Source organism: Harpia harpyja, chromosome 1, assembly GCF_026419915.1.
Source record: "Harpia harpyja isolate bHarHar1 chromosome 1, bHarHar1 primary haplotype, whole genome shotgun sequence".
Lineage (NCBI taxonomy): Eukaryota > Metazoa > Chordata > Aves > Accipitriformes > Accipitridae > Harpia > Harpia harpyja.
Genome location: NC_068940.1, coordinates 85,943,167 through 85,954,102, shown reverse-complemented (window position 1 = coordinate 85,954,102; position 10,936 = coordinate 85,943,167). Strand labels below are relative to the sequence as shown.

Sequence of the window (10,936 nt, the reverse complement as noted above, 5' to 3'; positions counted from 1 at the left end):
GCTGAGATGGACCTGTCACTCTTGGCGCAACTTTTCTTTTTTTTCCTGCCCAGACGAAAGAGCAGTGCTGAAAGCCCTTTCCTATGGGGTGAAGAGAGCGATGAGATATGAACATAAACCTCCAAGTGTGTTCAACTGCCTTCCTGGGTCTTGAGGGGAAGCCCCTAGCTGAGGGAACTGGCTAGCTTGTGTCAGTGCCAGATAAAGAATTTTTTTAAGACAGAACATTAGAGGAAAGAAAAAAGAAAGAAAGAAAAAAAAAGGGGGGGGGAGGAAGGGATATTTACAAGTGCAGGAAATGGAAGGTTTATCAGGAGTTTTCTGGGGAGATAAGGAGCTGGGCTGGCCCATTTCTACGCAGCATGGACCCACTCGCTGCCTTTGAGTCTCTCAGGAAAGAGCAAAAGGAGCTGCTGACATTTCTGCTTAAAAGGAAGAATCAATGAATCTTTGTTTCCCACTGCCTGCTTGTTTGACCTTATTGTGTTGTGGAACAGAAAAGAAAAGAGAATGGGTGAGGGGAGAGGGGATTTGTGCTAATAAAATCCAAGACAAGATCACAGCCTTCTGATCATCGCTGGAGATGCTATTATTTGGTTGTTGTCCTATTTGCCGCTGTTGCTCATTTCCGATTCTTGCCTTGCTGTAATAAGTCACACTCTTTCCACCCATCATCCCTGTATTGACAGGCAAATGTCACCCACGTTTGATTGACGTCCATTGCTCCTGAATACAGAAGTATGATTTAGGAATCAATTCTGTTTGTTTATTTAAACAGCTCTTTGTGTACCTTGTATATCTGTAAGCAGGACAAGTTCCTTAATATTTTCTCGGGAGAAATGCCACTAATACTGCACATTCACCTTCCCACTCAGTCACAGAGGTGCTCGCCAGCCCTTGAGGGAGGAGAAACCTTTCACACACACACACACAAAAAAAAAAAAAGAAAAAAAAAAAAGAAGAAAACCACAAGACTTAACAAAACGCTTTGCTGCCCCCGAGTTAAGCCAGAGAGACCTTTTTCTCAGGTCCAGGCATCTGTTGATCTGCATATGCCCCGCACCTTCCTTCAGCTTCTAAACAAAAGGGAACTCTTTCCCTTGGTGTCAGTTTGCTAGCAAAGCGATGGCTGGCTTTAACACCGGGAAACACTGCAGCCGGTGATGAGTATGTCAATTTTAATTCACAGAAAGACCGGTTTCCTTCTCTGCTTTATGGTTGTAATCGGTTTCCTTCTCTGCTTTATGGTTGTAATCGGGGAGGGGGGAAGAGGGAGATCCGAAATTGTGAGAGATGCTAATCTCTATTACTGTGCGAGGTGGGAGGTGTATTTTCAAATAACTTCCACTTGGACAATTGGTAACTGTAAAGCATCCCTACATTTAAAGCGGTATTTCCCAGAAAACACTAATACGGCAGGGTGGCCTCAGGGTAGCGTTAAGCAGGAGGCGGATTGACCTTTTAATTCTCGATCGGTGACCTGAAGGGTACCCAGAGGCTGCTAAGCACATCTCTTCCTTTTGGTCGGCTCCAGAAAGAGCTGTCATCGCAAGATACAGCTAGTGAGTGAGGCTCACGATTTCGCTCTTCATCCATTTGCGGGAGGGGTGGGGGAGGGAGAGAGGAAAAAAAAAATATATTTCCCACACTGCCAGAGTAATGCCAAACTCTCTGTGAGTGGGAAGAGCGGAGCAGATGCTGGGATGAGATGCCAAAGCAGCTCCCCTTTCCCCTGCGCTTTTGGGTGCCTATAAATTGCTCCAGCGCGCTCGTCAGCCTCCTCCTCTCCTGGCAGGTGGCACCCGGGCAGGATCCCGCTTTCCCTCCGGCTCGGGCTCGGGCTCGGGCTCCGGCTCCGGCTCCGGCGCGGCGCGGCGGCGCGGGCTCTCGGCGGCGGGCACCGGGGCGGCCGCGGGGCGGCCGGGAGGCGCGTCTCCGCTGAGGACTGTCGTCTCTGCGAGAGAGAAAAAAAAAAAAAAGAAAAAAAAAGAGAGAGAGAGCGAGCGGGCGAGCGGGGCGATCGCGAGAGGAAAGGCAAGTTCCAGGGAAAGTTGACTCGGACTGGCAGAGCCTGCAAAAAAAAAAAAGTCGATCGCCAGCGGGAGGATAAAAGTGCGGGCGGCCGGGGCGCGGCGGCAGCTCGCTCTCCCTCGTCCTCTCCCTGCCGCCCGCCCGCCCGCCCGCCCGCCCGGCGGCTGCAGCGGCCGCCGCGGAGCGCCGTGACCCGCGGGAGCCCCCGCCGCCGGCGGCAGCGGGAGGGCGGCGAAGCCCCCGGGGAGCCGAGCTCGCGCGGGCTCGGCGGTTTTTCGGCTCTGAGGAGGTCCCCCGCCAACCATCAAGATTTTGTCCAAAAGCAGGCAAGAGGATCGCCCTGCGCTGAGCCGGCTGGTGGGCAGCAGGCGGCGGCTGATCGCGGCCGGCGCGCTGGGGGTGGTGATGGTGCTGCTGCTGGTCATCCTCATCCCGGTGCTGGTCAGCTCGGCCGGCACCTCGGCGCACTACGAGATGCTGGGCACCTGCCGCATGGTCTGCGACCCCTACGGCGGCACCAAGGCGCCCAGCACGGCGGCCACGCCCGACCGCGGCCTCATGCAGTCCCTGCCCACCTTCATCCAGGGGCCCAAGGGGGAGGCCGGCCGGCCGGGCAAAGCGGGACCCCGCGGCCCGCCGGGAGAGCCGGGGCCGCCCGGCCCGGTGGGCCCGCCCGGTGAGAAGGGCGAGCCGGGGCGGCAGGGCCTCCCGGGCCCCCCCGGGGCGCCGGGGCTGAACGCGGCGGGGGCCATCAGCGCCGCCACCTACAGCACCGTCCCCAAGATCGCCTTCTACGCCGGCCTCAAGCGGCAGCACGAGGGCTACGAGGTGCTCAAGTTCGACGACGTGGTCACCAACCTGGGCAACCACTACGACCCCACCACCGGCAAGTTCACCTGCTCCATCCCCGGCATCTACTTCTTCACCTACCATGTGCTCATGCGGGGCGGCGACGGCACCAGCATGTGGGCCGACCTCTGCAAGAACAACCAGGTGGGCGCCGCGCCGGGCGCCGGGGGCGGCCGGGGACGTGAGGGGCTTCCTGAGGGGCCACCCGGGCTTCCTGAGGGGAGACCGGGCTTCCTGAGGGGAGCCGGCTACCGTGAGGGGAGCGGGTGCCGCGAGGACAGCGGGCGGCCGGGCGGAGCCGGGCTGCCTGAGGGGAGCGGGCGGAGCGGAGCGGCGCGGGAAGGGCGGGAAGCGGGCGGCGGGGGGGGAGGGGGAGCCGGGCGGCCGCTGGAGGCGGCGCGGGTGCGGGGCGGGGGAGCGGGGCCCGAGCCCGGGCGGCCCGCAGGCAGGGCGAGCCGCCGGGGGAGCCGAGGGGAGCCGGCGACCGCCGGTCCGCAGCCGGCGGGGACCCTGCGGGCGGCGCCGGGGCCGAGGCGCGCTGCGCCGCCCCGCTCCGCCTCGGGTGCCCGAGGACCCCTGAGGGGTTCCGCGCAGGTCGCCCCGGGCCACCGGGCGAAGGCGGACTCCGCGCACTCTTTTCCCGCGGAGTCACGCCGCTGGCGTCCGCTCCCAGCCCGCTGTCCGGGCCGGCCCCGCGGCCGCGGAGCGGCACCCGGCCGGCGCCCGGTGCCCCCGGCCGGCACGGGCTGCCGACCCGGCCAGCCTGCGGCCGCGGAGCGCTGCCCACAGCTCGGCCGGCACGGGAGCGGGAGGGCGGTCGGGGCGGTCGCGCAGGCAGCGCTGACCCCCGCGGGGGCGAGCGGAGCCCGGGCCGGGGCCCGGTGTTGCCCCAGGGCGGGGAAACTCCCCGGGGAAGGAAGGGGAGCCGGGGGCGGCGGGTGAGATGAGGGGAGGGTGGTCCTGGGTGGGGAAAGGATGCGATGTGGGGGAGGAAAGCAGCCACGGCACGGGACGGGGCTCCCGCGCAGCGAGGCGCCGATTTTGGCATGGTCAGCCGCCGGCGGGGAGCGACGTTTCCCTCTGGCAGGGAGAGCCGGTAACCGGCCGAGCTCGGCGTCCGCAGACCTCGCCCCTTGGCGGACCGAGCAGCGGAGGGAGGCGGGCTGGGCACGGCCCGAGGTCTGCCGGCACCCCCCGCGGCAGGATGGAAACGCTCGAGATAATTAACCGTCTGAAAGACGGAGGAATCACCCATTCTAATGAGGATAAACGTTGCCACCGCGCTCGCGGAGGCTGTGTCTGTAACATTGCCCCCGGGGAGCCGTTCTCCGCGATTTTGCGCTTCTTCACTACGTGGTTAACAAACACAGATAGGTCGGCCGTAGTTACGACAGCGCTTAGCGATACCGCCACCCCTCCGGCGCTGGCTGCCCGGCGGGGAGCGCGGTGCGCCCGCGCTTTCCCGTGCCTCCGGGAGCCCCGCGGTGCTCCCGCCGGTCCCCCGGCCCCCCGTGCGGCGGCAGGGCGAGGGACCGGCCGCGCAACAGGTCGTTCGCTGCCTGAGCTGTGCCGGCGCGCAGCGGGCTACGGGGCCGGGCCGCCGGCTTTCCCACGCTCGGGGAGCCCGGAGCCCAGCGCTGCCGCTCTCCCCGGGCTTTTCACCCTCCGGCGGGGTGGGCTTGGGTGGGTGGGGTGTGCTGATCCGCTCTAGGCAGCGTCCATAGGACTGAAAATCGGGCTGCGTGTCCCCGCCGCGCCTCGCAGGTCGCGGAGGGGCTCGTTCGTTTGCCTGTCTCCTCCCCCGGGAAGCGCCGGCAGCCGCTGCACGGCCCTCGGTGCTCAGCGCCGGCGGGAGCATCGCCGGCCGGTAAATTGATCTGGTACGCCACTTAACCTTTTGTTTATGGCTCCTCAGAAGGACTGCGAAAACAGAATAATGAGGACATCAGCAGCAATTAATTAAATTAGGAAATGTCTACCATAAATACTACCTCAGCAGATAAACCAGGACTAGTAGAACATAGTACATCGTAATATATTCACTTTGATTTATTCATACCAAGGCAATAGCGTCCACGGCGAGAATGCCATTTTACTTGCAATTAAAACATTAATCTATTTTTGACGCCTATTTGTAATGTTTTAAAGTGTTTATTTTCCCAAACCCGGAGAAATAAATACATGCCGGTACTTTTTAAAAAGTGACCAATTATAAATATTCAGCCTGAAGGCTAACTGTTCCCAAATGTAACTGCTTCCAGTACCAGACATGAGACAAATTAAACTTGCAGGGATTTAAAGGAAAAAAAAAAAAAAAAGGGCGGGGGTTCTATGTATATATTTGTATATATCTATGCAAAGATATTTAGGTAAATATCTGCATACAAACTATTTAAAATTGACGCACAGCACACAGTTTTAATGCAGCAGTGTCTCCTTTTGATTATGGTTTATTCTTGAAACACTAGACACTGATATGATGAGGTAGCAGTTAACTTTTTGTGTATTTTTATAAGAAAGCTCAGAGATTTTGGAAGTCGTTAAATGGAGTCTGGCAAAGATAACATTATAAATTCAGTGTTTTCTAACAATGAAAAAACCCAAACCGTTGGAAGAGTGTATGACTTACAGAAAAAAACCCACATTCCTAAGCAATGCACAGGAGGAACCTCAAAGTCTCCACTGTTAACACATTGCCTTCTTTAATGGTTATATAGCTTGAACAGGGACCTGCTGAGATCACATAGCTTACCTAGTATGTGTGTGCAACCTGAGAGTGTAACTTCATAAAAGATGAGGTGAGCAGTCATGCAACTTATGAAATTGATAGTGCGTTAATGGTTTAATTTCGAGATACATTTACCCTCTTGCAGCAGTATGCTGATAATTCATTTGAGACTGTTCTCCCAGGCTTTAAAAAGAAATTGCTCTGGCTAACCAAACAAGGAGGTAAAACCTCTAAGAATAGCACAGTGGAGCTTACAGGACATTTGTTTATACATAGGGCAGTAAGAGCTACACATTGGTTTCTAGACTTTCAATACGCAGGATCTTTTTTCTTCAGCCAGTATGTACTATCCAGAATCTTAAAAATGAAATACCCATCGCTATTGTAGTCAGTGTCCCTATGCTGACTCCCTTAGGATAGTCACTAATACAATTTGAATTCTCCTTTACTATCTACAGAAAAACTACATTTTAGACAAATCCACAAAGTAGCATTTCATTATGATGTAAATGGGAATTTGGAAAGTAATTTAAACCATTTTGCTTACCAGCATGCAAGATACTAGTTCTCTATGAAAGTTTTTCTAACTAACTCATCTATAGCCTTTTCACTCCTTCCCATATGCCCTTTCCATTTACACTACCAGCAACGGTCTCAGCCCGTTATTTTCTTTGGAGGGTATTTCCAGGGTTAATGGCCCAGAGCCTTCAACTCCACCCTGCTAGTCATTAATCCAGAGGAAATACCCTCTGCTTAGAATAATTATTGCTTAAACACTAGTAAAATAGATCACCTCTGTAAACAACACCAGGCAATTCAGGATCAAGAAGTCCTGAAATAGTTGTGGTTTATCACCATGCCATGTATCAATTTAAATTTGCAGACTGTCACACCACTGTAAGTCCTTTAAGCCTTTCTCACTCTTCTTACAGGATGTATAAAGAATTTCCAGCTACTGTGATTTTTAAGCTGCATAATGCCATAAGATCATGCATGGTAAAGAACCCCCTTCTTTTTTAACATTTCAATATTAATGTGAGATCATATCACATGAAAATTTAATTTGGAAATTTATCATTTAAACTTTGAAAGGAATCCATGAAAATTTGTGACTTATAGCCTATTTTTTCAATTCAGAACAGATAAAATCCCACATATAGTACGCCAAGTCATGCATTATTACTTAGTTCAGGTTTGCAGTACTACTAAATCACTTACTGCTCTGTAACCACGCTAGAACAAAGACAAGCAACAAGCAGATGATGTGTTACACTGAAATAAATCACATACAACTAAGCTTAAATATTTTACCAAACAGGGTCAAATTATATATAAATGATTTGGAAATTTACAAAGGCACAGGCTGTTCATTGCTGGAAACCAACATACATCTTGAAGTTACAGATTATTTCCACTTTGCTAGCAATGTCAAATTTAAACAGTAGTGGAATAGCAAGGGAGAAATGGGAAAAAATGTGTCTTTAAGTGAAAGCTGCAAATGAAATGTCCTCAATTCCTTGTAAATTCCAAAACCTCTTAAAGCAAGTGACTCGTCTGTGATTTTTCAAATGTGCATCTCTTGCAACACAGAGAAACTAAATGTTTGCTTACTGAAACGTGGCAATAACAGTTTTCCCAAACACCAGCTAGGATCCTTACCTGCTTGTGTGCACTGGAGTGTGCGCACGTGTGTACTTTTTGTATTCTTTTTGCAGCATGATCCGATTAGTAGTATGACAATAAATCGCCTCTGGAAAAAGTCCAGCCTGGTATCAATAGGGCCTCACTGTGGATCCTCACCAATGTCAATCACTTGTCCCACTGAAATAAAAGTTACACCAATGTAAAACTGGCACACGACCAGATTCAGTTCTCCGAACTCCAGCTATTATTATGCATATATTTGAAAAGGCTCCAAACATCTACAGGAGTGCAAGCAGTTGTGTATTAATCAGATGACTGAGAAAGGAGCACGTTACTGCTTTAGTTTCAGATGTTGTATTGTAGGAGAAAATAAGCAATAACCATAGGAAAAAAACTACAATATATGTTGCCAGACATTTGAAGTGGCAACTCATGCATGCTGAATAAAACGTTGTGGATATGCTTTGATTTCATCATGCAGGAAGAATTATCTGAGTTTTCTTAACCACTCATTATGTATTTTATGTAGGTTCGAGCTAGTGCGATTGCTCAGGATGCTGATCAGAACTACGACTATGCCAGTAACAGTGTGGTTCTTCATTTGGAGCCAGGAGACGAAGTTTACATTAAATTAGATGGAGGAAAAGCACATGGAGGAAACAACAACAAATACAGCACATTTTCTGGATTTATTATTTATGCCGACTGAAAATGAGTAAAAAGACCCACCAAACCAGTCCAGAAATGAAGCTTGCTCTTCTAAGCAATGGATTTGCGTGGCAAAAGTCAATGAAACAAGCACCCCAGCAACGAGTGACCACCGAACACCTCAGTAGCGGGGAAAAAAAGTCGAATGCTACCTGATTCACATCTGTACAACACAGAGAAACCTTATGTTAAAAAATTACAAAACACGTTAAACAGACGTGCGATCCACTACCGCCAAAGCAAATACTTCCTCATTGTTAGTGTCCATGTGAATGAAGTCCTACATAGATCAAATTTTTATAGAAAAAAAAAAAACCACCTAAGGACGCTGAGTTATTTCTTCAGTGTATATGATACTTTGATGTATTATGATCTTGCTGCTTTATCCATACTTCAGCTTTGGTTCTTGTGACTTACTTGCTAACAATATGCTTGGAGTCCACTCATACTGTGGTGAGGAATGATTTTACAATAAAAGGAAGAGGTAATCAAAATATACTTTCTCCAAAGGAATTGTTTGCCTTGTACTTTTCTTATCCTTCCACTTAAAAACTAGAAACTAATCAGCTTCAAGCCTTAACTCAATGTTCCTGCTTTGTAGGTTTACATTAGACTTTTAACATAAAATCAAACCAGTGGAGTTGTTTAAATTTTGTCTGCCCTTTAGCTGTATTCTAAAAGAAAAAGAAGGATAGAAGAAACACTTCTTTTTCCTGAAAAATGTAACAGTTGACAAACTCTATTGGGCCAAATCCCTGATTCCACCAAAGCCAATGGCAAAACTCCCACTGAGATTAGTGGAAAAAGGATTTGGCTTTTAATTTGTAAACGTGTAAATATATATTTAGACAATTATCACAGGCCCATTCTTGATGGTTAGTTGTGTAAATATTTAGCAAGCCTGGCATCCACATCCTCAGACTAAGGTAGAGTCTTTTCTTTGCAGCAGTTAGTATTCATTAGTCTTTTAGCACTTAGTCTGTACTTGGGTACTATTTTTAATAAAATAGTTATGGCTTAACATACTGCAGATGTTCAACTAGAATTTTGTAGGAATATAATGGGTCAAAACCTTATTTGTCTTAGGTGTCCTGTCTCGCTGAAGTTAGTGGGATTATTCCCACCAAGGAAGAGTGGGAGATCTGACACGTGAGAAAATGTTGTCACACAGACCTTTTCCATGGTAGCTAGTTACAGTTTATAGTAAGGCGTGCCTATGAAATGGACACAGATAAGCATATTACCAAAAATGATAACACATATGCAAAGAAAGAAGCAGATATTTACATGCAAAAAAAAAGTGTGTATTAAAACCTATTTTTCTCATTCATATATATATATATATAAAAAAAATATATATATAAAGTCTCAAAGGAGTTTAATCCATATAAAGGATTAATGGCTTGGAGAATTAAACACAGGTACTATGAGTTACATAGTTATAAAAATGCTTTAAAATCAGTCATACCAGTAATGTCCACAGAATATTTTTATTCAGAAAATGGATTTATTATTTGTTTTGGTTTTGGGAGGGGAGGCTGTCTATTTCTCTCAGGTTAAAACTTGCAGATTTCATTCTAAGCCTAAATTTTAGCAAGATAATTAACTAGCTCCTTAGCACAGTTGGTTATGTTATTTAACATTTTGGCAAAATCAAGGTAACAACGTTTCTATAAATTGTTGAAGAGTAATAGAGGCTACCCCTAGCATTTCTATTTCATGTACTTTGCCACAAGCAACCTTGTCTAATGTACTAAGGGTACAAACTCAGATTTATCTGCACTAAAATGTCGCAAGTGTCTGCCACTGTGACATAAGAGCTCTTCAGTGCTGGCTGCCCAGCAAAAGTCTGATGAAGATTTTACGAATCTCTCTCAAAATCTCTTGTTTGAATGAGTGAAGCTTTTCTTAAACAGAACACATTACTCTTTCTGTTTCTGTTTTGAGTTGTCCAGTTCAAAATAAATGCCAAGTTAGTCTAGGCTGACTGAGAGGATCGCCAGTCTAACTCATCTAGGATTTATAAAGGGACATTGTGCTGCCAGCTGCTTGTGTATTATCTCACCAGAATGGTTAACGCTTTTACTTTACGACAAAGTGCCAACCTATATCCGTACATTGTAGTGATTACTCCTGTTTTTTTTCTACAAGGTAATGTATTTTAATAACAGATGTGTAACTGATTTCATGTCTGTTCGTTCCACTGTTGCTTTTATTGGTTAGCGCACTCACAACAGCAGTGTAGCTAGAGATTTTCTATGTAGTATCAAACAGTAACGTACCAAGCTAGAGATCATTTACAACTAGCAATGCATATTTACTAAGGTATTTATTGGAAAAGCTCAACACTACAAGACGTATATGGTCAAATTTGAAGAAGCTTTTGAAATCGGGCTACCACTGCTACTGGATAAGACCATTTTTTGGATAAATCACCTGCCCTGGTTAGACAAGAGCAAAGAACACACTTTATGTGAAAAACACATATAAGGCAAACATTTCTTCCTTTTTCATCATATCTTGATATACTGATTTGTAAAGACTTATATCACAACCTTTGTTATAACTATTACAACTCATTAAAACCGTATTATGTAATTTATTTTGACTTTTGGTGTTGCATCCTTACAAAAAGAAGCTGGTCAGCATGAAGTTTCGCATGATCGCTGTGAGATTCCAAAAGTTCAGGATAAAAAATCAAAGCGATTAAAAAAAGACATACGTAATAATACTGCACACAGTTTAAAAGGTCATCAAATTGCTTTATTCAAAAATGTATTTTTCCATGTATTTTTTACACTTTCAGTTAAAAATACGTAAATTGTTAAACTAGAAAGAAACAATATCTTTTCAGAATTATTTGAGATTCCTTTTGCCTTCTGTTGTCTACGGAAGCTATTTAAAAACCCCAGGCTTTTATCAAGCATTATTTAAAGAATCTAAGGATAATTAGAAGATTGTCAATATTACAAGGAT

The 10,936-nt window shown here is 47.8% G+C and overlaps 1 protein-coding gene across 1 annotated transcript; it reads left to right on the top strand.

The window, feature by feature from the left end:
- The first annotated feature begins 1,832 nt into the window (after positions 1 to 1,832).
- Positions 1,833 to 10,562, top strand: C1QL3 (complement C1q like 3). The gene is made up of 2 exons (XM_052803316.1): positions 1,833 to 3,024; positions 7,782 to 10,562. The coding sequence occupies exons 1-2, from the start codon at positions 2,437 to 2,439 to the stop codon at positions 7,959 to 7,961; spliced, it is 768 nt and encodes a 255-aa protein (XP_052659276.1). The 5' UTR covers positions 1,833 to 2,436; the 3' UTR covers positions 7,962 to 10,562.
- The last annotated feature ends 374 nt before the right edge of the window (positions 10,563 to 10,936 follow it).

Bases quoted from the DNA above. Each gene is read 5' to 3' on its own strand.
- C1QL3 (XM_052803316.1), top strand. From the start codon at position 2,437: ATGGTGCTGCTGCTGGTCATCCTCATCCCGGTGCTGGTCAGCTCGGCC. The intron at 3,025-7,781 runs GTGGGCGCCGCG...TATTTTATGTAG, and splicing joins ACCTCTGCAAGAACAACCAG to GTTCGAGCTAGTGCGATTGC.